Genomic DNA, 26700 nt, shown 5'->3' on the forward strand with positions numbered 1-26700 from the left:
CGTCTGAGTGCACATGTGCCCACTCTCAAACTCTCACACCCTGCCCTGGAGAAATTGCTGCTGCTGCTACTAGAAGGAGTAACTTCTGGGTCTTTGTTTTTTGTTGTGGCTGAGTATGGAGCTGAGGTAAGTCAGTCTGATCACATTACTGCTGTTGCTTTGGAATGTATGCAGTGGCTTCATGCCGGGAATCAGGATTTTGCCCTATGTGACTAGGTAACAACAAGACCAAGCAACATGATGTTTTAGAAAGATGATTTCAGGAGGTGTGTTTATTTGGTTATGTCATTCACATCCTAGGATATTTTGCGTCCCCCAAGTAACATGAGAGTACTCACTCTTTATTTTAATCTGATATCTACAGCACCTAAGATTCAGTCCAATGATAACATGAATTCTTTCTCTCTTTCCTGTTAAGGACTCTGAAGGAGTGCCACCTTCTAAAAAGATGAAAGTAGAGGCTTCCCAACAAAATGTTGAAGAGATTTAGACTATAGATTTTTTTCTGATCAGTTTTTATGTAAGGTACATCAGTGGGCTTAATCATAGAACAACTTTACTTAAGCATCTTCTCTTGGATGAGGACAGAACTCCTAACTTTTCAAGTTACCAAGCAAAAATCCAAGAAAACCTAGCAAAGGTTTAACTTCTCAGACACTGAAAACTTTTTCCTGTGAAACAAACATTGAGAACTTTTAAGTTACTGTCTCTGAAATGGTTGGAGTAAACAACTCAGGAGGGGTCTACGCACTGTTTCTAAAGTCAAAATTACAATTATGTTGCTGCTGGTTTTATTTTATTTTATTTTTTTTTTCCATTTCTCTATTTAACAATGTAAGATATTTAAGGATGGTACAGGTCAGGTATTAGCTTTCATGTGAAGTTCATTGTTCTGGTGTGATGTCTGCTTTTGTTTTGTGCCTTGTGTTCTGAAAACAGTGCTAACTTTTAAAGTTGTTTTGCAGCTGTCTCCTTTGCAAAGTGGCCTATGTTTGTATAATGCCATGTAGTAAGTTTTTCTGGTTTTTTTTTTTATTTTAAATCCCTGATGCTTAAAACTTAACAAATAGAGATAAAATTGATCTGGAAGCCATTTTCACACTTGGAGTCCAAGGAGACAAAGAAGCGTCATTTTATTTTTCTGCAGCTACAGTGGAGACCTTTTATTGAATGCCCGGCATTCGCAAACTGTAAATCTGGTCTTTTAAACTATTCTTAACTTCATCGGAAGTTAATATGATTTATTTACCATTTATATTCCAGATCTGAATAAATTTAATAGAAGTAAAGTAGATTAAGTAATAGGTCCAGATCTCTGTACTGGGTACAGTAATTGTTTTATAAAAAAGTTCCACTATAAAGATAGGATCAAAGGGATTGATATGCAGCAAATGATTTATTCTGATATCAGGTTTTCACTGAACTGGATTTCATTGTACTGTTCTTTAATAAGATGTTTACTGATATATTCCAGGCTATACTGTATTTGGGATTTTTTTAAACTTTCAGCTAGTCTTTGTAAATAAGTCTTATTTCCATAATCTCTACATTACTGGTAGAAATTATCCTTTCTTTTCAATTATGTTGAAGCGTGCTTATGCTAAGCTTGTTTGAGCGGCTCTGAGCATGTGTAACTCCCTTCAAGTCAATGGCATTTAGAGGTGCGAAGTATCTACCTAGATCAGGCCTTTAAGGGCCTGATGTTGCAATGGGCTTAATACTTCTAGGGAGGTGCCAAGCGCCTTCAAAACCGAGTCATGTCCATGGTAACTACTTGTGTGACTAAGGATATTCACATGAGGTGTAAATGTTGCTGGATTGGACCTTGATCTTCATTCACTCTCAGAGGGAGATGGGGCTTGTAATTTAAAACCAGATCCCACATCTCCAAAAATTGTGCAGAATGTGTAAGCTAAGAACTGTAAATATTTTTTAAAATGATAAATCTTTCTGTCCACACATTTTCATAATTAGCTCTTTGTAAACTTGCTTATTTCTGAATTCTCCAATGGTGAAAATGGCTTGAGCTTTGACTACTACATTGCATTTCCAATTACCACCTTAATTATGAAGAACAATTGGGAGTAGGAGAAGAGTGAGGAGCCAATGCTGACCTTCCGTAAATTGTCTGTTGGATTAAACTCCAAAGTGACTTGCTATGCTCAGTTTGGGAATTTTTCCTTTTATGTTGAAATAAACTTTTTTGGATCTCAACTAAATAAAATTTGGTTGCAAATCATTCATGAAACCAGTGTGCTCCCTAATAAGTTTTTGGGTTCTCTGGTCAGATCATGAAGTCCATTAACTTTCTGAACATAAGGAACTGAGGAGCCAAAAGTTATATTTGCACAATAAACATATTGGAATGGTAATTTCTCTCTTGAATTGTGTGTATGCTTAAAAATGTTGATAACTGGTCAATGGCTATCAGTTTGTATGTATAAATACACTCAGATTTAATTGATATTTTGTGAGAAAAATTCTATTTGATATATAAAATGGGCAAATTTAAAAAAAAATCAGACTTTTCAAAACACATTCACTAGCATTTTAATTTTGTATGCTAAAACTACATGAATCAGATGCCACCTTTTACAAGTCGTCATGTTTACTGATCACCATCTTCAGATGCATCCCAAAATGTTTTTAATTTTGATTTTTCTACAAGTTTTTGAAGGGGTAGGTAAGCTTTTTGATTTCAAAGCTGATTCCTGTACTTTAGGAAGAAAAATATAAATAGTACTAAAATACCTCAAATTTTTCATTAGATAGAAATGTTTATTGGCATTACTGACACCAACAGGTTTAACTATAAAATTCCTTCTTTTTCTCCTGTGGCTTCTGCTCAGAACTGTGTCCATTGTACTGTGGCTTGGAAAACAAACCAGCTATTGCTAATGGCTTTATTTCTAAAATAGTAACTTTTTATTTACAGTTTATACAAAATACATTCAGATCTTCTTTTCACCACAGATTCTAGTGACAACAGACAATTGAAAAAGCAGATAGGTTTGGGTTCCTTAAACCTGTTAGTGTCATTCTCTAAGAGGAGAGACCTTGACATTACCTGGTATGAAGAAATCCAAAATAATGTATAAGACTGTTATTAGTCTTTCTTTGAAGTGCCTGATAATATTAATGGGCCAGTGGGTGTGATTAAACACATTTTAATGCCAGAAAGTACAGATGTGATCAGACCAAAACATAGGATCCATATCTACTTGAGGTTTGGAACCACATCTAGATTCAATGTTTTGGCTTGGACCCATCTCTACCAGAAATTTGTTTTATGAACTCACTGTAAAAGAGTGTATTGAAAGCATTGAGACATGAAGCAGAAGGGGAGTTGTAATTTACTTCGAGGTAACTGAAAGTTCTCATACAGCTAATGTTTTAGAGTTAGTGCAAATATCAAGAAGTGCTTCCTTGCTACATGCTGAATGTTGGAGCTTCAGTTACAAAAACAAAAGAAACTAGAAGCAAAAAAGTAAATTTTAGCTTAGGTTGTGGAACACATGAGAAGGCCTTCCAAATAAGCGATTTACTCAGCCAAACATTTTATAGCAGAACTATTCCTTGGAATTTTTATGCTTGGGAAAGTAATTGTTAAACATTCCAAAAAGTGCTGGCACTTACAAAACAACAAATCAACAAGGCAGTATAAAATATTGGTTTTGGGTGGCTATCTTCATACATAAACATTGTCATGTTTTGGAATGTTCTTTATATCTAAGGATCTGTTAGAAGATGTAAAGAATTTTGTTCCCCCCCCCAATACCTAATCGTTTTCCATCTTATGATTTGTGTGTGTTGTACAGCAGTATAATTTTTCACTTATTTATTCCATCAGTAGCTATGGTTTGTACAATGTACAATGGTTTCATTTAAAAAATAAAATTAAAAAATCACAACATGAACATTGCGTGAATAATTTTGATTAAGAAATTTAAATTTAAGAAGTTCAGTTTGTTTCTAATTTAAAATAAATGTTTCAATTTTTAAATAGATTTTTAAAAAATTGTGCATTCTGTGGTGTCTAATTCCATAATACATAAAACAAATATTGCAATCTTCCTGTTTCTCACTGAACTACAGCGTTGTAATACTGCTTCAGTATGACCTTGCTAAGTTGCATGGATGAATGAATGGTCTCATGGAATTAAAGTAGTGGGTAAACAAATCCAATAAAAGAGCAAGATTACTGGATCCAGCAATGTACTCTGATTATTTCAAGTGCTTGAGTATTGCTTTGATACTTCACAGGGTCATATGCTGTAGTATATTTTGTAAAAACATTTAAAAAAAACTTGCAGACAGTTCATTGTAGTGAGGTCTTGTTGAATTTTTGCTGAGAAGTGGGGAAACTATTAGTGCAACTTCTGTAAAGTGACTGCAGATGAGTAAAATTCCACTGTATGATTTCTTGCTCACCATCAGTGTGCTCTCCAGTGTACAGACACAATGAGAGATGTGGCCTCTACCCTACGTGTCCATATTTCGCAGTTTTTCAGGACACTTGAAATGTTCCAATTTTCATTTCATTAATTTTTTTTTGTTAGAACCACAAAATGTTCAAGATGTATTGCTGTATGAAGTATAATTTGGTCTGTGTTTACTGGGAACACTCAGTCTAGTAGAACGTGTTTTTGGAGTGAATGGAAAAGTTGAGTGCTATCAAAATTATGCTTTTTCTTGAAGTGAATGCTAATGACAATTTTTCATTGTTTTATGATAAATTTATTCAGAAACTTACTGGAAAAAGTCCTGTACTCAGAAATATACCTGTGTCACTGAGCCAGGAACTGGCAATAGTAAAGTCAGCACATACAAAAGAACACTTTAAAAAGTATATTTCATTACCCTAAAAAGTTGCTGTAAAAATGCCATTTTTTTTATTTTGAAAACATGGTCACTTTATCCCTGCCCCAAAGATCTTACATTCTAAATTAGACATATAGATCAAGCATATTTGCACATTGAACTGCCTGACAGCAATTCATTCTGAGTTGTGCTGATTGAGGGGGTTTATTTTAATACAATGCTCACATTTTTAGTGCATTATCAGGCTTCACAGAAGGTGTGTGTAAAAGGGGGATTTGCACAAAGAGAATTTGCTTGTTGTACAAGAAAGGAAACTATTCCAAGCATAAAGGATGGAGTGAAAGGATGCATGAAGTGAAATGTGAGATGCCGTTTTGCCAGAATGTTTACAGTATGGACTTTTGTTGACACAGTTGTGTTGGTTGCAAATTGTACCACCTCCACACCCCCTCACTGACACAGCTGTGCTGCCAGATATAGCGCAGCCTGCAGAGACTAAAACTGGGAGGGGGAAGTTAAGACAAAGTGCATAAAGTGGGGTGGGAAATTGTAGTGGGTGACCTACATGAGTGAGTGTTAGTAGGACTATGCCCTAATTCTGTATATATTATATGGTTGACTGGATATATGTAAATACAGGTGTGAACATGAGAATCAAAGTAAAACTGACCAGTCTAGATTAAAGTCCCATTTGCTCTTCACCATTTATACTTGTTTATTTTATTCAACCTGGACTGTTAAAATGTTACCTTTTAATAGAGAAAGGTATTAACTGTCCAGGTAAAAATATGTAAAAAGAAATAACCCAAGTAATTTTTTGTTTGACAATGTCCAGACAAGATTACATTTGGACAGCTAACTGGTGGTGTGGGGCTAGTGGTCCTCCCCTCTCCCCTCCCCCCTTTGATTGCTTATATTTTGTGTTTTTAACATGGGTGCAGAAATAATTGGCAGCAGAATCCTAGAAAAGACCTATTGTCTCAGGTAGACTACCACCGCATGACCAGTGCTGGATTGTTTCTTGTCCTCTTGCAGATTTTTCTTGTGTTTTGTGCAGTCCACTTTTAACTGTCCTAGTCACTGAGGTTTCCGCCACTTCTCCCAGGAAAGTCTAGCAAGAAATTTAGTGGGTGCCAGTTTTAGACATTCTGTGACAGTTTTCACCTTAAGAGCCGGAGTCTAGTCACATTATGTGAGGTACTCATCATCCCCAGTTCCCTATACACTTTGGGCCAGGGACTTTGATCTGTGATTTTTTTTTTGTCTAGCTTTTCCCCCTCACTATAAACTGTTCTATAAAATATAAAAATAATAGGAATTCCCCAGACTCCTGTCCAGACTCCAAAGAAAAGGCACAGTTTAAACTTACTTTGGTTTTTTAATTGGTGTCCACTAGGAGGAGTAGAGAGCAATTCTGTTCCGTTTGCAATGGGCTATAGCAGGAAGGCAGTCACACGCAGCCAGAGCCCTACATCAAGGATGATGCCGTCTTCATTATAAACAGGATTGGCTAGAGCAGTGGTTCTCAATCTTTCCAGATGTACCCTTTCAGGAGTCTGATTTATCTTGCATGCCCCCCCGTTTCACCTCACTTAACCACTTGTTTACAAAAATCAGACTTAAAAATACAAAAGTGTCACTACTACTGAAAAATTGCTTACTTTCTCATTTTTAGCTTATAATAAAAGAAAATGATTGGAATATAAATATTGTACTTACATTTCAGTATATAGTATGTAGAGCAGTAGAGTAATTGTCTATGAAATTTTAGTTTGTACTGACTTTGCTTGTGCTTTCTAGGGTCGGTCCTGCTTTGAGCAGGGGGTTGGACTAGATCAGTGTTTTTCAAAGTTTGGGTCGCAACCCAGTACTGGGTCGCGGCATGTAAGGCACTGGATTGCCTTGCTCAGCACCCAGGGACTCTAGCAGCTCTGGTCCGCACTGCCGACTGGGAAGTTAAAAGTGCCGTTGGCAGTGCTTCCCAGCTAAGGCAGGCTAGTGCCTATCTGTTCTGACACTGCGCTGCGCCCTGGAAGCAGCCAGCAGCAAGTCTGGCTTCTAGGCAGGGGGGCTCCATGCACTGCCCCTGCCCCGAGCACCGGCTCTGCACTCCCATCGGCCGGTTCCTGGTCAATGGGTGCTGAGGGAGGGGTGCTTGTGGGCGAGAACCCCGTAGAGCTGCTTGCGTGCCTCCGCCTAGGAGCTGGACCTGCTGCTGGCCGCTTCCAGGGTGCAGCATGGTCTGCAGTGCCAGGAGAGGCAGGAAGCCTGCCACTGCACCCAGCTGTGACGCTGACCAGGAGCCACCGGAGGTAAGCTCAAGCCCATGCCCCATCCCCTGCCCCAGCCCTGAGCCCCCCCAAACCAGGAGCCCCTTCCTATACCCCAAACCCCTCATCCTGGGCCCCAGCCCAGAGCCCTGAACCCCTCTCCCACACCCCAACCCCCTGCCCCAGCCCAGAGCCCCTGATTCCCGGCCCCACCCCACAGCCTTCACCTCCACACCCCAACCCTCTGCCCCATCCCAGAGCCCCTCCCACACCCAAACCCCTCATCCCCAGCTCCATTGGGTCACGGGTATCAACAATTTTCTTCAACTGGGTCTCCAGAAAAAAAGTTTGAAAACCACTGGACTAGATGACCTCCTGAGGTCTCTTCCAACTCTAATTTTTTACGATTCTATGTAGCCTGTTGTAAAACTAGGCAAATATCTAAATGCATTGATCTGCCCCCTGGAAGACCTCTGTGTACCCCTGCTTGAGAACCACTGGGCTAGAGCACTTCAAGGCTGCAGGCAACTCTGGGGTGGCATTGCATGATCACTAATGGGATAGGAGTGCAGCGGGAGGGGTTGTTGCCGCAACAGGGTGTTAGTCACAGCTGAGACAGAACCTTCTCGATTCCCTCTGTGTGTATGGAAGAGACACGTCTCCCATCTTCATTGTAAATAACCCAGTTGTCACTTTGCAATTAAGCAATAACGTAACTGTTTTGCAGCCCTGTGTAGCTGGGGAGAGGAAAGTGGTCAGTGGAGAAAGTTCTCCTGGCCCGACCCTGTACATATGGAGGGGAAGCGAAAATGCTGCCTTTTGGTTTGAAACTGGGTGCCGCAAAGCCATGCAGGTTGTAGGGTGGTGATTGCAGTGCTGGTACGTGCGGAGTTGGTGTGGCAGAGGAATTGCAGTGAGTTGTTTGAGGGATGGCAGTGCAGGCCTTAGCATCATAGAGCCATTGGGTTAGAAGGGACTGCAAAGGTCATCTAGTCTAACCCCCTGCCACGATGCAGGATTTGTTACGTCTAATCATCCAAGACAGATGGCTATCCAGCCTCCTTTTGGAAACCTCCAGTGAAGGAGCTTCCTCAGCCTCCAGAGGCTGTCTTGTTCTTTGGGGTGTTCAGTGGGAGCAGGGGGACCACCCTGCATCATCCTGTCTGACCTGTAGATTGCAAGTCCCTGCCCCCAAAGAGTTCTCTTTTCTTTGTCTGTACAGCACCTAGCACAATGGAACCCTGATCCTTGATTGCGGTTCCCAAATGTGACCATAATATAAGGAGCAGGAGCATTGCCTGCATGTAGGTGTGGCGGCTGTTCTTTGGAGGCGCAGGGTGATTCTGGTATAGGTATTGGAGGGGATGTGAGAAGGTGCCACGGGGATTATAGTGTAGATATGTGGATGGGTGTTTAGGGGATGGTAGCAGCTGTATGGTAGCAGGGAGGAATACCAAGGACTGCAGTGGAAAGGGTTGGTTGGGGTGGATTATAGTGCAGACATTAAGGAAAGGCTTTAGGGTGCAGGGCGGAGTTCTGGGGGGCATGTGGGTTGCTTCAGGAAGAGTTTGTGGATGCACTGCAGGGGTGGGGTTGAAGTTCAGGGGGATGCAGTGCCGAGGAAATGGGGGCGTAAGGGTGGTTGGGAATTGTGGAAGAGAGGGGCAGGGGCCTCCAGGCTGGGGGGCAGGGCGCGGGCTGCCCAGGAGCAGGGGTGGGGGAAAGGGGGGCGGGGGCTGCCTGGCTTCCCTCAGACAGGTGCCAGTCCTGGGCCAGGGCTTCCCGCCCCGCCACCGGCTGTCGCCGCCCCTGAGCAGGCCGGCGGGGCGCGTGCCCCGGCTCCTTTAAATGGCGGAGGCAGGCCGGGGGCGGTGCCAGAGCGGGGGCGGGCCGGGAGTCGGGAGGGGTCCGCGGCCGCAGCAGGAGCGGGAGGCTCGGGCCATGGCCGCCGACGTGTTCATGCGGCCGGGCCGGCTCCCGGGGGCGGCGGGGCCCGTGTCGCGGCGGGCGGAGCCGGACGAGGACTCCTCGGACACGGACGATGGGGGCTCCCCGGCGGGGCGGCGGCCCGGGCCGCGGCGGGGCCAGCCCGCGGGGCCCCAGATCATCCACTCGGGCCACTTCATGGTCTCGTCGCCGCACAGCGAGCACCCGCCCAAGAAGGGCTACGACTTCGACACGGTCAACGAGCAGACGTGCCAGACCTACCGCTTCGGGGCGGCGCGGGGCGGCGGCGGGGCCGGGGGGCGCCTCAGCATCGACGCCTCCCTCACCAAGCTCTTCGAGTGCATGAGCCTGGCCTACAGGTGCGGGGTGCCTGGAAGGGCCCGGGGGTGCTGGGGGGCTTCTTGGGCAACTGGGGGCTCCCGGAGGGAGAGTGTCTGCGGTGGGGGGGGACGGACAGGAAGCGCCAAGAGGCTGGGGGCTCCATGGGGTGGGGTTATGGATGTCTAGGACAACAGGGGGTTCCCCGGGGTTGATAGTCCAGGATGTTGGGCTTAGGGTAGCTGGGGGGACAGGGGGCCCCAGGCAGGCTGAGGGGACTCAGGAGACAGCAGTGGTACACAGTAGCGTTAGCTTAAGTGGGGGAACCCCTTAAAGCCTGGACATATGGGAGTAGTAGGGGAAGTTGGGTAGGGGGCTCGGTATCAGCCTCGGGGGAGACTGGGGTATAAAGGGCCTGGCATCACTGAGCATTCGTGAGTCTGTCATTAGCGCTTCCAGTTATGATCTTGCAGAGACTTGGGGAGGGAACAGGGGAAACCATGAGACCCTGTTAGGGGACTTGGAACCTCCTCTGGAGTTGAGGGGGGATGCAGAGAGGTGAGGGATGATGCTGGGTGGGCTAACAGGGATTTGGAGATACAGATATCTCTAGAAGAGGGCACAACAACACGTGAGGCAGGAACTGGTAACAATATTAGATGTATATGTACTGTACAAGACTATACACTTGCACAAGTGCTCTGGATAGGAAAACTCCCCCGCAGTATGTTTAAAGTGGATGGGTAGCTATGCCCAGCAATGTCAATAGCTACCTACTGCATGGCCCCTGGTCCCAGATGTGGCCATCTACCCTTCCAGAAGGCATCAATGTCAGACTCCAAGTGAGGGATGGTTTAATTGAAAGAGGGTGGGAGAAGAGTGGAGTAAACCTGAGAAATATTTTAGCTGAGCATTCTGGAACCTCAGTTTTCCATGTAGAGGCCAGTGTCTGTCCCTCCCCACCAGGACCAGAAGGGAGGCCACGCCTCCTTACTTCCACATCTCTGCAAAAAGAAAAGGAGTACTTGTGGCACCTTAGAGACTAACCAATTTATTTGGAGCATGAGCTTTCGTGAGCTCATGAAAGCTCATGCTCCAAATAAATTGGTTAGTCTCTAAGGTGCCACAAGTACTCCTTTTCTTTTTGCAAAGACAGACTAACACGGCTGTTACTCTGAAACCTGATCTCTGGAAAAGCCAGTTTAAAGGGGATTTAGCAGCCTCTGAGGTCCTGGCCTTCTAGGCAGGGCTAGACAGCAGAGAATCTAGGGCTCTGGCCTTCCAGCAGGGCTGGAATCTAGGGCTCTGGCCCAAACGGTCTCTCACCTGACATCCTAACTCGGGTAGGCAGCAGAAAACATTGGCCTCTTGGCCTACGGTGGGGTGCCAGCAGGAAGGATGAGGGACCTTGGCCCACCCTACTCCACCAGGTCCCAGCCCAGAGCCCTGACAGTGCGAGAGCTCTGCCACTGGGTCAGCAGGGATCCCACCAAGACACACAAACAAGTACTTTGGCACTACAACCAGACTATTGTCTGGTGTCCCTGGGCTACTTCCTATAACCCACTGACTAGATACCTTCATTCTGTGGGTGTCCTCTGTCTCCTCATGGTACACAGATAACAACAGTTTCCTCATCCCTGGTAGCCCCTTCAAGTCCTCTGTGCTGTAGAGGTCCTACTTGGGCACAAACCCCAGTGGGGAGCATCTATCTTGCTCACCAGCTCCAGGCCAACTGAACTGCAGGGCCTGCCTTTTATACTTCCTGTCTGCCCCTCTGCTTTGGGCGTGGCTGGCCTGGCTCCATGCACCAGGGAGCAGATGGTGGTTTCTCCTGCTCAGGTCCAGAGGAAGGCCATGTCCCCTCGCTACACTCCACATTTGATATAAATAAATTACAGAAGCAGAGAAAAGGGTTGTGGGGGAGAGTGGTAAATGCAGATTTAAAAACTGGTGACTTGCATCGTAATTTTAGTATATTTAAGACAGAAGGTGCCAGTGGGGCCTAAAACAGTTCTGAAATTACTTAACCTAGGGAGTGACTGGCCTTAAAAATCCCTTCCAAAGCTGTCGTTGTCAGTCTGCATTGTGACAGACATCAGAAAAAGGACCGTTAGTGCACAATCTCATAAACTCTGGTGACAATCCCTTTTGTGGTGTGGTGGAAAATATAGTCATGTTGGCGCAGAACCCGTGGGGGGAGCATATGAGTAGTAAAGCTTTTGCTTTTACTTTCAGTATGTATTTGCTTTCTATTTTGTTCTTTGTATCTAAATTACTTTTGTTTAATGAAACAGCAAAACTTTAAAGTATCTGTAGAAAATTTTGTGGACTTGGCATTATAGAGGCAAAGCTTGTATCCCTGTATATAATTAAAGTTCTGGACTAATATGGGTTGCAAAGGGAACAAATAGGGTTAGCTTCAGTATATGATGAGAATTAAAAATAAAAGGACTTGATTTTGAGAGAGTCTGAGCTCTTCCTGCCTCTGTAGACTTCAGTGGAAGTTGCAAATGCTCAACACCTCTTGGGATTGGGCCCAAAGTTAGCAGCAACACTTAATTGCAAAGCCGAATAATTTGTCAAGGACAGAATACAAGTTTCTACCTCTTTTTCTTTTCCTGTTCCATAGGAAGAGTAGCCAGCTATTTGTTTGCATTTTTCTCTTGCAAGTACAAGAAATTATTAGTCAGCGTCTTTCATTATTTTACAGTAACTCTTTATTTAACTTTGTTCCGGTGATTGCAGTTTGTTAATAGTACTTCTTGAATTTATTTAGACATGTTACTAGAACTTCAGTCTTGCCTTCCACCTTTTTAGTAAGATACTAACACTTATCGCCCATGTCTGTAGTCTTCCACATTGGAGACAGGGACATAAGGTAATCATGCTGTGGAATAGAAATGGGTTTTTGAGAAGATGCATGTCTGCTTGAAGCTTTTGTCTCTTGAGATGCTACTGGGAATGTATAAGGGAGAAAGTCCATTTGGATTCACATTTTTAGATTTTGATTAAAAGGAGGGGTGGGAAATTCTTCAAAACATATAAATTAAAATGTTTTTAATTTAAAGGGAACATATTAACTTGAAATTTAGTCAAATAAAGAAAATGAATTTCAGCAATTCCTGACGTGTCCTGCCATTTTTTGTGGTTTTACAGCCACATTTTTATATTTATTTAAAAAATGTTCTTTTCAGGTGTTGCTATGCAAAAGACTCATAAAGCAAAGGGGAAACTAACTATGCATGTGAAATAGTGTAACTGGCTAGACATACAATTTTGTGAAGTAGGCAGTGCAATGAAACTGATTCCTTTCTTTTGATTACCTGAATGATCGTTAGTAGGTAAATAATTTCCATGAAGAAGAGTGAATTGTAAATTGGCTACATATAAATGTTGTGAACTCAAACAGGGGAGTTTTGTGCTAATATATGAGAACCAGAATGTAAAACTAACCAGTCTGCTTTCACTGTCCAAACTAAGAGAAATGCAAAAACTAAATCATCAGCAGAAAGGTTGTTAAAGTAATCTAGATTTAAATATTTTTCACTTTTGTGTGTGTGTGTGTATATTATATATATATATATATATATAAAATTTACCATTGTATTATTAAGATTTTGAAAATTGGTCATCATATTTAGTGAGGGAGCAATTCTGTGGTGGTAATTTGTGCTTATTGAAAATAGCCAATTGTCATACAAACACTAAGCCCTGTATTTTTTTTTTTTTTTTTTTTTTGCAAATGTCGTCATTCTGATATTCTGGCCCTATGTATTGAGAGGAGAATATGTCAAGAGACAGAAAATACCTTTTCAGTAGATTCCAAATACAGACTAACACGGCTGTTACTCTGAAATCTATCCTGGTGACTCTGAAGGCTGGTTAATTCCACCTGATGAAGTTCCCTGAACAGATTTCAGATAACATACTGAGCATTTTCATCATCACCTTGTAATTAGTACAACAAACTGATCACAAAGTTTGTGTCCTTTAAACAGGACTTTTTTTTTTAAGCCTGGCTTTAGGTGACTGTTTGGTGAACATGGTAAAGTTAGTAAAACTGAGTGCTTGATCACCAGATGAAGAATGATTGATTAAGCCTGGAGAATGAACTACCCCCACTCATCCTTAGAAGTTGTCTCTACATCCTTATCTGCTCTAGGGATGCTCAAGACTTACAGATTATACAGTAGACTTCATTCTCCAGTCCAGCACCTTCACTGTCAGGAAATCCACTACTGCTGAGTATTATTTTTAACTCAGAAAATTAAACAGAAAAAAATTGATGTTGTTTATGGAAAATGTTTGATATTTGTGTTCTGCAGAGCCAGCAACACTAACCATGTTCCCAGAGTTGGGCAAACATGGCCTATACAGATGCAAAAACAAGGAAGTCACTATGACAAAATTGTATTTTTATTTATTTGAGACTCCTCACTTAAGTCTAGGTGACTTGCAGGCTTAAGATGAGCTATTCAAGGCCTCGAGAGGTACTAAATTATATACTATTTTACAGCTTTACCAGTCTGCTAGGAAACCAGGATTTAATCGTGGGGGAAAGCTTGTTCAAAGAAGTGCATCTTCCCCATAATTCTAGAAGTGTCCAGGTTTGTGCTGAGTAATATTTTCTGCTGGGAATGGATTCAAAATCAGACTTCTAATTTTGTCTTCTACCTTAAAGTGTGCTGCATCATTCCTTTGTGCTGTTTAAACAGCTACCTCGTTTCACTTGAGGAAACCTGAAGGGGGGAGAAGTGATTGCTTTTCTTTCTTCTGTGAACAGAACAGGCTTCTAGCTTAGTTAAACTTATTTTTCAGTTGTATTGCAGTAATTTAAATAATTGCTTTTTTAACAAAATCATGTCAAATCAACTGCTTTACAGGGAAAAGTGTGACAAGAACACACATTCTGATATGCAGTTTAGTGGGTCATAAACAAACTTTTATAAATCAATATGTTACCTATAAACAGTGGAGCAAACTACAGCTATCACGTGTCCTGTACTGTATACTTTATCTGATGTCACCTTCTACCATCATGAGATTGATTGGGAACGGTACCTCTCTTAATACTTGTCAAGGTTCCTCCCCCACTCTGAACTCTAGGGTACAGATGTGGAGACCTGCATGAAAACCTCCTAAGCTTACTTTTACCAGCTTAGGTTAAAACTTCCCCAAGGTACAAATTAATTTTATCCTTTGTCCATGGAATATCCACTGCCACCACCAAACTCTAACTGGGTTTACTGGGAAACGTAGTTTGGACACGTCTTACCCCCCCAAAATCCTCCCAACCCTTGCACCCCACTTCCTGGGAAAGGTTTGGTAAAAATCCTCACCAATTTGCATAGGTGACCACAGACCCAAACCCTTGGATCTCAGAACAATGAAAAAGCATTCAGTTTTCTTACAAGAAGACTTTTAATAGAAATAGAAGTAGATAGAAGTAAAGGAATCACCCCTGTAAAATCAGGATGGTAGATACCTTACAGGGTAATTAGATTCAAAACATAGAGAATACCTCTAGGCAAAACCTTAAGTTACAAAAAAAGACACACAGACAGAAATAGTCATTCTATTCAGCACAATTCTTTTCTCAGCCATTTAAAGAAATCCTAATCTAACACATACCTAGCTGGATTACTTACTAAAGTTCTAAGACTCCATTCCTGGTCTATCCCCAGCAAAAGCAGCATATAGACAGACCCAGACCCTTTGTTTCTCTCCCTCCTCCCAGCTTTTGAAAGTATCTTGTCTCCTCATTGGTCATTTTGGTCAGGTGCCAGCGAGGTTACCTTTAGCTTCTTAACCCTTTACAGGTGAGAGGATTTTTCCTCTGGCCAGGAGGGATTTTAAAGGGGTTTACCCTTCCCTTTATATTTATGACAACGTGTCCTGTACTGTATACTTTATCTGAATGTCACCTTCTACCATCATGAGATTGATTGGGAACGGTACCTCTCTTAATACTGGTAAATGGACTGTAGATGCTTTCTTCTGTAGCCCTTTGCCTCAGCCCTCTAAAATTAAAAGTGTAATTGATGTTATAAATTTTAACTTGTACAGTTTTGTACATTTCCCTCCTCCCCCCCATTTTAACAGTCTTATTAGAACTATTTAAGCAATATCCTTTAGCAAAAATAGTGCAAGATTTTGGATTGTATTTAGGATGTTTCTAGCCCCAGCATGAGTCACCGGGATTAGATTCTGGGACTGGGACAAAGGACTCTTCTCCCTTCTTTGACTGTGGGCTTTATTGTGTAGGAATGGACCTTCCATGTCCATTGACTTCAGTGAGAGTTGAGGGTGTGCCTCCCTTTGCAGGAGCAGGCCCCACTGCCTGAGAAAGTGGAAAGGGAAGTGCATGTAGTAGAAAGTTCTGATATAAGGAATTTGCAGAGGGCAGTGGGAAGGATTTACTGCATTAATAAATCAAAGAAAAGTTATGTTAGAGAGCTCCATGTGGAAAGTTTTACCTTGTAAACAGTGGAGTATAACTTGTTGAAGGTTCAAACCTGGGAATTCACACTTAGAAATGAAGACATGTACCTATATTCTGTACACTACAAATAGACTCCATACTTGCCAGGCTAAGTGCAGCATCTCCCTTACAAATAATATAAGGCAAAGCTCGGTTATAGGTGCCTTAAGACATAATCTATTTTTCCCAGAGCAAATACTTGCTTGTAGGTAATTGTGCATTTGGCAGGATTTATTAGCATCCGGCCTCAACCTTCTCTTGGGCATAGGAAGTGTGCCATAGCAGACTTAGCAAATAGTGGAAAAGCTGAGATTGTGTGAAAGAAATATTGAGAGGTGTTAGACTGTATTCATTGCATTTTTTTCTTTGTACACAAAAATTTGTGGTTTTATAATTTTCCTTTTCTTTTCACTGGTTGTTTCGATCTCAGTGCCACTGACAGTCTTCTCAGAACTAAAAGACAAAGGTACTAAATTGTTTGAAAGCTGCATAAGTGTACTGCAGGTTTTTATTTGTTTTCTTTCAGTCTGGGCAGAAAAGCCTTAAAATTATTATAAAAATTAATTATAAAAACAAACAGTTGTCTCCAGGGAAATAGAATTGGCTCTTTGTATTCCCGTCAACAGTGGAAGCGTCTTAATTTTTGTAATGCAAACTAGAGTTTTATGATATTGTCAGAGTTTCTAGGGAAGTAAAATTTGGAAACTTTTAAGGAAAATATAGGCTTTCAAATATCACTTCTGGTAGGTTTGCTACTGGAAAGGCTTTGTGTTAAAGTAGGGACTCTGAACATAGGACTTTCAGTAACTGCTTTGGTGCTCAAAATGGAAGTTGTGTGATTATTTCTTTTATTAAATATTTTTTCAGAGTGGTTCATAGGTGCTAAGGCCAGAAAGGGTCATTGTGATCATCTAGTCTGACTTCCTGTATAGCGTGTACCCTGGAACTCCCCACAATAACTACGGGAGCATGTCTTTTAGAAAAACATCTTATCTAAAACACTCTTCAAGGATTCAGTGTATAATAGAAGTAAATGTTTAGTTTCTGAGGGTCATCTAATCAGTAAGCAGAAATGGGGCTGGTAATTTAATATGTAGTCTTCATAGCTTGTTTAAACATGAAGGTAAAGTGCTCAGGTCATTCAAACAGAAGACTGGGAGCCAGGTCTCTTGTTTTGTATTTCTGGCTCTGCTAATGACTTGCTATATGACCTTAGACAGTCATTTAACCGCTCTCTGCCTCAGTTTCCCTATCTGTAAAATTATTATAATATTGGCTGATTCATAGGGGTGTTGTGAAGCTGTTTGCTCTCCTTGGGCCTGCCAGCTAATCATAGGAAAAACCACTTCTTCATTCACATTTTCAGAGCAGCCAAAGCACTCATTTTTAGCATTTATCAATGTAAATATGGCTAGGTATTCGTAGTTGTCTTCCCTTTGTTTGTGCTATATTGTATATCTTCAGTGTAATCAATAAATGCTCTTTTCTCATTCCGAGTCTATTTTATTAATAGTAGCAGTACAAATAGAGCTTGGCCGAGAATTTTGGCTGCATGGATAGAGAAGAACGGCTGGAGTTTAGAGATGTTATATAAGAAAGAGGCAAGATTTAGGAACAGACTGATTATGTGGGTCTGATGAGGGGATTGATCAAAGATGACAGTTAGTTTATGGGCCTGAGTGACAAGGAGGATAGTGTTGGTGGTGGTCAGTGATAGAGAATGCAGAAGAGGAGGGACTTGGGAGAGGTAAGATAAGTGCTCAAAGAAAAGAGCTGATCTGTCAATTCCAATAAATGTTAACCTTTGTAGCTGATCAAAAAAGACAAACCGACAAACACAAATTACTGCCTAATAAAACCTCACCAGTTTTTTAATAACGATAATAAAGTTAATACTGAACACTTTTCAGGGGCGCTGCTCTGTACACAGCTTTTCACACCAGTTGACACACCAGAGGAGGCACCCACTCCTGTGTTTAAATTGATTGTTATGTTTTAAAGAGTAATCCTCTTTGAAGTAAGGGATTGCTCTGCTTTGGGACTGCTGTGGGAAAAATGTAATGTCTGGCTACTACAGTGCTAATTCCTGAGTCAGAGATCTGCAAGTGGCGGAGGGAGGAGACGTTCTGGAGATTCTAGAAAACTTTGTTGACCTTAGAACAAAGGGGGACCCTGTTACTCATAGAGAAGCTTATATTTTCTGTCTGCTAGGCCCTGGGATGTCTACATTTGACAGAGTACAATGACCATCCACAATGAACATCTCCTACTTAAGATGTCAGAAACTGAATTTCCATGTGATGCATGACTCCTTTCTGAAAGAGAAATTTGTTACAAATGTTAGGGTGTGACTCCAGTTCAGCAAGTGTCTGTGCCAGTCAAGAAACCTGTTTTACTGTGAAAGTACAAATGATCAGGCTGTTTGCATGCTCTTCTCTCCTTGCTTTATGTGCTGCTGGTGAATTTCATTTTGAGATTACAATTCTGTAATGTAATGGTCTGTCAAAGGAGGATTCATATCTCCAATGATTTGATTCAGTAAGCACGTCACTCTAATATCAAAAGGAAGCAGAGCCTCAATGAGATTGTATTATACATTTTAAACACTGCACATTCTTAGAGTTTTCTAAGACACAAATAGAAATGCAGAAGAGAAAATACTGGAAGACGGGTCTATTGATTGGAACACAAGCCTGGGAGCCAGAACTACTACTTTCTCTTTTTGCCTCTGCCATGGACCCTAATATATTATTTTATTCAAGTCTTTTAACCACTGTCAAAGTTTGACTCAGACTCACAATTTATCAGACCACTCTGTTTTATTAGCAAAGCTGCTCTGCTAATACATTTAGAAGTGAGCCCCCCGAGTGGGGCTTGTGTCTCTTAATTTATACAGTTTTTGGAGAACAAGTTACAGAGAAGTTACAGACAAAAGAAGAAAAAGATTTTAGTCACCACCCTTTGAGATCCCTGAGACCATAAGGGCCAGTGGTAAAGCAGCTGGCCAGTTTAACCCTGTGGAACTACAGATTTTTGCCAGCCTATTTTTAAGCACACCATTTTGCCTTTCAACTGCCCCTGCACTCTGTGGATGGTAAGGGTAGTGCAACAGGTGGGTGACATGTAATACCTGGTTTAGATGTTGAACAATTTTTCCAGTAAAGTGTGTTCCCCGATCACTAGACAAAGTGGCAGGAATTCCCTTGGTAGGGATAATGTAGTTTAACAGACATTTTGCAACGGACAATGAATCAGCTTTGCGACAGGGAAAGGCTTCAATCCAACCTGAAAACAGATATATTATAACTAAAATGAATTCATATTTCTGACACTTTGGCATTTGTACAAAATCAAGTTGCCAGTGTAGGAAAGGTGCTTGAGGCAAACCCCGGAACCCTTGTGTTACTTTTACAGATTTGCCTACATTGTGGCTTTGACAAGTAACACAAGCGGCACAGTGGCGGGTTGCAAAGGAGCTGAAATGCGGAGCCCACCACCCCGCCTTACTCATAGCAGAGACCATCCCCTCCTTGCCGACATGCGAAACACCATGTAGCAGGGCGGCTAGAGACGGGTAGAGTGAGAGGGGAGCTACAAAGGTACCGGTGGGCGATCGCCAAAGGGAATCAGAATGCAAAGAGCAACCCAAAGCACTCCAGGAGTCTTTCTCTGTTTCTGGGGCAGAATCCTGGAGCTGAGCGAGATGAGACAGGGATGATGGCGTTACAGAGACAGAGAGGGGACCAAGAAATGCTTCTGGTGAAGGTTTTATAGTGGCGGCATGTTTTGCAGTAGCATCAGCAAGTGCATTACCTTTTGCCACCTCGGTGTCTGCCGCTGAGTGGCCAAGTACACTTAACAATTGCCAAGGCAGACGGTAGTAAAACTGCATACAGGAGGGCGGCAATGTAGGGGCCATTCTTGATAGGGGTTCCAATAGAGGTAAGAAAACCTCGAGCCTGCCAGAGGGTGCCAAAGTCATGCACAACCCCAAAGGCATACCGAGAATCAGTAAAAATAGTGGCAGAGAGCCCCTCGGCTAGAAAGCAGGCACGGGTTAGAGCAATCAGTTCAGCCACCTGGGCAGAGGTCACAGAGGGTAAGGGCGCAGCTTCTATGGTCTCAGAGAGAGAGACCACAGCGTACCCTGCAAGAAGGTGGCCTTGGTCATTTCTATAACAGGACCCATCAATAATACCAGGTCAGAGTTAGGGAGAGGTACATCTGAAAGGTTGGGGCGCGGGACAGTGATAGCAGAGTCAGTTGCAAGGCAGTCATGGGGTTCACCATCACTAGGTAAAGGAAGGAGGGTAGCAGGGTTTAACCGGGAGCAGCGCTTAATAGTGATATGTGAGGCTGAAAGCAGCAAAAGTTCATACCTAGTGAGGCGAGCAGAGGAGAGGTGAGCAGTAAATAGAACACCCTAGTTTGCATAGCAAGTCCCGTCCCAGAAGGTTTGCAGGGGTGGAATCAGAGGGGAGGAATGCATGCTCCTCAGAGAGGGGACCGACCTGAACAGACAAAGGTTTTGAGAGGGTAAAAGAGGTAGGGATCCCTGTAATGCCAACAGCAGACACAGATATTCCAGATCGGGGAACCTCAGGCAAGTCAGTGGTCGGATTGTAGAAAGAGAAGCTCCAGTATCAACAAGGAAAGGGAGAGAGAGATCATTTACAGTCAGGACACATTCTCCAGTAGGGGACAGAGGTAATAAGGGAGCTAAAACTTTGTGAGGTTCCTCAGCATCCCATCATTGTTGGGGTGAAAAATAGGGTTGGGGATCAGCTGGAGGAACCAGCGGGGGGTTCACTTGATTTCCCATACAATTATTAGGTCATCTTGGACACTCTTTTTTCCAGTGTCCAGGCTGTTTACAGTAGTTACAAACCCCAGTTAATCCAGGCCCCCGCCCCCTTCCGCAACCCCATCCCTGTCCCCGGTGTGGTCTGCTTAGTCCTGAATAATACTGTATCTGCAGAGCCATTAACTTTTGGGAGGATTGTTCCTCCTTTCCTTTTAAAGTGCGGTGGCAGTGCTCTGCTACTGTCAGCAATTTGTCCATGGTTTCAGTCTCCCATCCCACACTTATTCGTTTTAACATGCTGCCTGTGGCAGGGAGAAGACCATCAACAAATGCATGTGCCAAGGCTCCCTGCCCATTTACATCGGGCTCTTGTATTCCTGAATGTTGTAGGAAAATATCAGTTAGCCAGGACCTATAGTCACCTGGGCTTTCTCCTTGCCCTTGCTTACAGCAACGTATTGCTGTCCAGTTTGTTTTAGGAGACCACACTTTAGGAATGGCTTGATGCAGGCGCTTCCAAAGAGCCATACACCGGTCTCTGTATGCCGAATCTGGGCCAGTACTTTTTATGGTTGAGTGGCATGCCTCAGCTGGCCAGTCTGTTGCAGCCAACCATTTTTCATAATAACTGGCAGGAGCTAACAATTTACACAGTTGGAGGAGATCTGTCTCAGAGGGTTCATAGGTTTCACAGATTAACAGAAACTCCTCAGCAAATTTGACAGAGTTTTCCTGTGGTTTGGGAAAACTTTTAACTATAGATAAAAGTTCCGTACGAGTCCAGGGTTTATAATCCCATATGGACTCACTTTCTCCCATCTTAAGGACTCGTAAGGGTGCCACAACAGTTTGATCAGAGTCTCTCATTAACCTCCCATCAGGTTCTCTTTTCCAAGAAGAGATGTCAAGAGAATCTTTGCAGTCTGCTTTGGATTTCTTCTTCATAATATTTTGCAGAGCTGCGAGGCCAATGAGGGTATCTTCTTCACTTTCATTATCTGTAGTCACTGAAGATTTTTCCTTTTCTGATTTTTCATTTGTGCAGGAGTATGATGGGGGTCGGGTTTGATCCGGATCATTGCACAGGACTTGGCAAAGGGGAGCGCTCGGACTAGTGGTGGGAGAGACTGCATCCAATTGAACTGTTAGTTTTTTGATAGAATTTTTAAGAGAGGTGAGTTTTGACTCAGTCCATCTACGATTTGCCTCTTCCCATCACTGCATGAAGCAGTCTACTTCTCCTCTCTCCAATTTGGTTTTTGGGAGGACGAGTTTCCTTTTTAAAGCGTCCACTCGATCCTTGTCCCAGGAACCTAACAGTGGCCACTGTAATTTGGGGTTCTCTAGAGCTAATTTGGACCATTTTTCAAGAAACCTACAAGAGTCCGGACCCCTCCTAAAATACATAAAATAAGCTGGAGTTCCCTTAGGGAACTGTTCTACCTTAGACTTCTGATTACCCATCCAGGAGGACTTCACACAGCACTCAAACAAGAAGGAAATTCGGGCTCAGCAGAGCGGTACCCGGTGCAACACACAGAAAGGAGCCCACAGGCTACTGCCTCAACTGCCCTTGCTTTCACACCAGGGGTTATACCCAAGGCGTGGTGCGGCTGCAGCTGTGCAGATTCCACTTATTCAGACCGTGGGGACGGGGACCCCTTGGTCAGCCAGTCTCCGGACAGAGATGGCTCCCAGATTCACACACACACCACGGGGAAGACGGATAGACACAAAGACAAGACAGTCCTCAAACCGGTTAAAGCACAAAAATAATAATTACCTGAGACGTCTGATTCCAGAAGCTGGATCCAAGGACCCCTACCCGAACAGAGTGGGAACCAACAAGTTCAATGGCGTAGAGTGCGCTGCTGCTGTGTACCTTTCCGTCTTGTGGAGGATCGCTTGGACTAAGCGTCCAGGCGCCGGCTGCCACGATCGTCCTGCAAGGCAGTCAGGGATCACACAGCCTCAGTGAAGCCGCTTGCCATCCCGGTGGGACCTCCAAATTGTCAAAGTTTGACTCAGACTCACAATTTATCAGACTACTCTGTTTTATTAGCAAAGCTGCTCTGCTAATACATTGAGAAGTGAGCCCCCCGAGTGGGGCTTGTGTCTCTTCATTTATACAAGTTTTTGGAGAAGAAGTTACAGACAAAAGAAGAAAAAAGATTTTAGTCACCACCCTTCGAGATACCTGAGACCAGTCATGTATCTTCAATTACCTGCCACCCTTAACAATCTCCTTTAACAGCTTCCAGTTAACTAATTGCCCTTCACACCTTCCATTCTGATGCCTGCTTCTTAGACGTGCTGGCTCTATCTTAATTGCGTCTCCATTCAAAAGCTAACTGTCCCTACATGTTTCAGAGTAACAGCCGTGTTAGTCTGTATTCGCAAAAAGAAAAGGAGTACTTGTGGCACCTTAGAGACTAACCAATTTATTTGAGCATGAGCTTTCGTGAGCTACAGCTCACTTCATCGGATGCATCTAAGGTGCCACAAGTACTCCTTTTCTTTTTGTCCCTACATGTGCTCCCTCAGATACTTTGTAACATGTTTGGGCATGCCCTCTCATATATAATGTATCCAGCATGTCCCCTTATACAACGCTATACTTCTACAATGTTATACTTCCACACCACTTTAAGCCTCCATTTCCTGTGTGTAAAATGGGACAATAAAACCTTACTTCATAGGAGTTTTTGGAAGCTTGTTCATTAAGCATTTTGAGATGAGACACTTTGGATAAAAGGCACTGGAAAAATTCAAAGCATTTTATAAATAAGCCCCATAACTTCCCTGTAAAGTAGAGAGATTTTGTTACCCCCATTTATGGAAATCTGTGTGTGGAAAATAGGCTAAATGACATCTGGTGAGTCAGTGGCAGAATCAGAAACAGCAATCAGAATTGAGGCCTGGGATTTCAGAGTATTCTAAGCACTATACCGCAGACTCTCGACTACACAAACCTGATTTTTGGTCCTACTGAAATTAATGGAAATTTTGCTTTAGTGAAGAGTGCTGAATGATCAGTGCCCTTAATCCTTGTCCATGTTCGTACATGGAGGGCAGTGAGTTTGTATAAATTCAGGCCACTGAAGGGGCAGAGAACCAGTGATGCAGAGTAGAAGTCTTAATTTTAGTGTATGCATGTTTTAGTTGGTGCAATTTATAATAATCCTGACACTTCAACACATTTTCCATCTACAATCAAAATTAACATCCTCCCACACAGAATGGAGATATCTAAAAAATTAAGAGCAAGGATTGCCATTTGAAGAGGCTGGAGATACAGATTTGGGTTAATAACAAAATGTGTTATGCCAAGTGTGCTCTCAGTCCCCTGCTGTTTTAAGTTTTCATCTCCTAATTGCATACTGGGCAGATGGGGTTTAGTCTGTTCTCTGCTGCATGACTCCTGTAGGGAGGATGTATCTCATTGTCATTTTCTTTAGTTTCTGACTATCATTATTGGTGTTTCCTCCCCACTCTCTGAGCCCCTGTCAGGTCTATGAGGGAGTGGTTGGAGTAGGGTAAGGCATGAGCCTTCTAGGTTCTATCGCCATCTTTGGCACTCATTCAGTAAGACTCATCTTTATACCTGTACAGTAACCTTCACAATGTCTCCTAAGTAGGTTAGAATTAATGTTTATAAAGTGCTTTGAGATCCTCGGATAACAGATGCTATAGCGGATCAAGCCCATCCATATAATACAGACATTCTTATTTGTTAATATATATACATAAACATAATTAGTTGGGATGTTGAGCTGTGCCCATTTGACATGAAACACCTCTCTTGGTTGATAAATTATTTTAATTGCAAATTATAATGAGAAATAAGATAATTGATAGAGTTGAATGTTAATTTAAGAAAATCTGATTTTTTTTTTAACAGTAATTAGGAATAGAAGTGTGCTGTTTTTAAACATGATCACTACTGATGCACAGGTAGCCTTTCTCATCTCTATTCAGTGGTGAGGTTTGGAATTTTTTTTTTTTAAAGGGGTGCTGTATAATATGTAATAACTATTAGAGGTGTCGTCTGAACTTAAGACTTTTGCCAGGAACTCCTGAATTCTAATTTTGGCTCTGAAGCTGATCCTGGGGCAAATAATTTAACATCTTCGCCTCAGCTTCCCTAGTAATAAAACATCTTCCAGCGAAGATATGAGAATTGCTTAGTTAATGTTTGTCAAGGGCTTTAAAGTTTTAAACTGCTGTATACTGTATAACAATTAGTATAGTGAGTGAACCAAAAATACTGAGTGAGGCCCTCCATAGTGTGGCTTTCCGTTGTTTCTGATAACCATTTAAATTGTTCAGGGTAGGATAATAATACTTTGCACTTGTGAAGCATCTTTCTGAGAATCTAAGTGTTTTTTACAAGCTTTAATTAATGTTCGCAGCTCTACCTGGGAGTTGAATAAAGTGCAAATGTTGGGAAACTGAGACACAGAGCAGTGAAGTTACTTGGAGGGTTGGGGGCAGATACAGAAATGGAACCTAGATCTTCTACTTCCCAGTTGTGTGCTCTCCACAGCATTAGGCACTGCACTAACACAATAAGAGACAGTCCCACAGCTTCCTGATCTGTCCCCAAAGGTTGGATGAAACACTTTTGCTTGACTAAAATAATGGTTAGAATGCCTGCTTTTTTAAAATTTATTGGTGTCTTTTCTTCCCTGAAATTGTTCTATTTGGAAATATCTTGCTGCATGCTGGGAGAAATGCTTCCGCTTATGCTGTAGCATGAGGGGTCTGAATTGCTCTTGGTATTTATCTGTAGTTTATACACCACCAGAGCAAACAAAGCATAACTTTACAGTGAAGCAAATACATGCTCTGTGTGCTGCCATCTCTAGTTGCAGATAAAGCAAAGAGTGAAAGGTTTCCCATGCATACTGGCAAATAAGCAGAAAAATTGAGGCCAAAATTGCTAGAATGGTTTTGGGGAGATCTTGTATAGGGGAGTCAAGAGGAGGAAGAAAGACGCCCCAGTTCCATTTCAGTTCAAGGAGCCAGATTTCCAGGCTCAGATTCAAGATGTTTGCCCAATGAAAAATGCTCTTGTACTGTACTACCTGTGAGAATCTCATTTGTTTCCTTTCAGCTGCTCATTATAACTTCTGCTTCTGCAAGGCGGGGGGAGTGATAGCTCAGTGGTTTGAGCATTGGCCTGCTAAACCCAGGGTTGTGAGTTCAATCCTTGAGGGGGCCATTTGGGATCTGGGGCAAAAATTGGGGGGATTGGTCCTGCTTTGAGCAGGGGGTTGGACTAGATGACCTCCTGAGGTCCCTTCTAACCCTGGTATTCTATGATTCTATGATTCTAAGGCTAGATCTGCAGCATGTACTTAGAAGGCTTTCTCTTTCATCTTGAGTCAGGAAATGGGAAGGGTCATCTTATTTTTGTTTGTTTAGGTGGGAAATTAATGGGGTCTGCTAGTACTAGATTTGGCTTGTGAGTTTATACAGTGCTGAGCATCAGGGTTGACTTGTGGGGAGTCCAACTAGCCTTGTTCTTGCCTAAGAGATTCACCCTTGAGAAACATAATGCTGTTATTGATTTTGGAAGTGACACAGCAGTTACTTTGTTTGCTTTGCAATCGGGCATTGATTATCAGCACCTATTATCTCTGTCAGATCACCTCTTTGCATCTACACAGACAATTTTCTGCAAATGTTCCAGCTTCTCCAGTGTTAGTCACATTGGGAGAGAGCTGGTGTCTAAGTGGCTATACACCATTATTGTAGCAGTAAATATTGTGATAGTACCCAAAGGCCCCATTTGGGCTTGGGGCCCCATTATGCTGGGAATTATACAAACACAGACAATCGCTGACCTGAAGGGTTTATGCCATATCATCTAACCCTGCTGGAGACTGTTCTGTGCGATGGCTTCCAGCAGTGGAGCTAATTGATCCTAACATGCCAGTGTAACAAGGCCCTAAAGCAGTTGTGGGCAGCCTGCGGCCCGCCAAGATAATCCGCTGGTTTACATTGACCGTCCGCAGGCACAGCCATCCGCAGCTCCCAGTGGCTGTGGTTCG

General features: G+C 42.7%; 2 protein-coding genes across 8 annotated transcripts in view; both read left to right on the forward strand.

Moving 5' to 3' along the window:
- Window positions 1–5520, forward strand: part of BCL7A (BAF chromatin remodeling complex subunit BCL7A) — a 32197-nt gene extending 26677 nt beyond the window's left edge. For all 4 annotated transcript variants that reach the window (XM_073313373.1, XM_073313374.1, XM_073313375.1 and 1 more), the window contains one exon: window positions 419–5520. In XM_073313373.1, the coding sequence (XP_073169474.1) occupies window positions 419–490 (72 nt within the window). In that variant the 3' untranslated portion in view covers window positions 491–5520. The remainder of the gene's footprint in view (window positions 1–418) is intronic.
- A 3469-nt stretch (window positions 5521–8989) lies between these two features.
- The window catches only part of MLXIP (MLX interacting protein), a 78096-nt gene continuing 60385 nt past the window's right edge, over window positions 8990–26700 (forward strand). For all 4 annotated transcript variants that reach the window (XR_012155104.1, XR_012155105.1, XM_073313254.2 and 1 more), the window contains exon 1: window positions 8990–9397. Coding sequence is in view for 2 of the 4 variants with exons in the window: in XM_073313254.2 (XP_073169355.1) it covers window positions 9033–9397 (365 nt within the window). In the remaining 2 variants the exon portion in view is untranslated. The remainder of the gene's footprint in view (window positions 9398–26700) is intronic.

Source organism: Lepidochelys kempii, chromosome 15 (assembly GCF_965140285.1).
Source record: "Lepidochelys kempii isolate rLepKem1 chromosome 15, rLepKem1.hap1, whole genome shotgun sequence".
Lineage (NCBI taxonomy): Eukaryota > Metazoa > Chordata > Testudines > Cheloniidae > Lepidochelys > Lepidochelys kempii.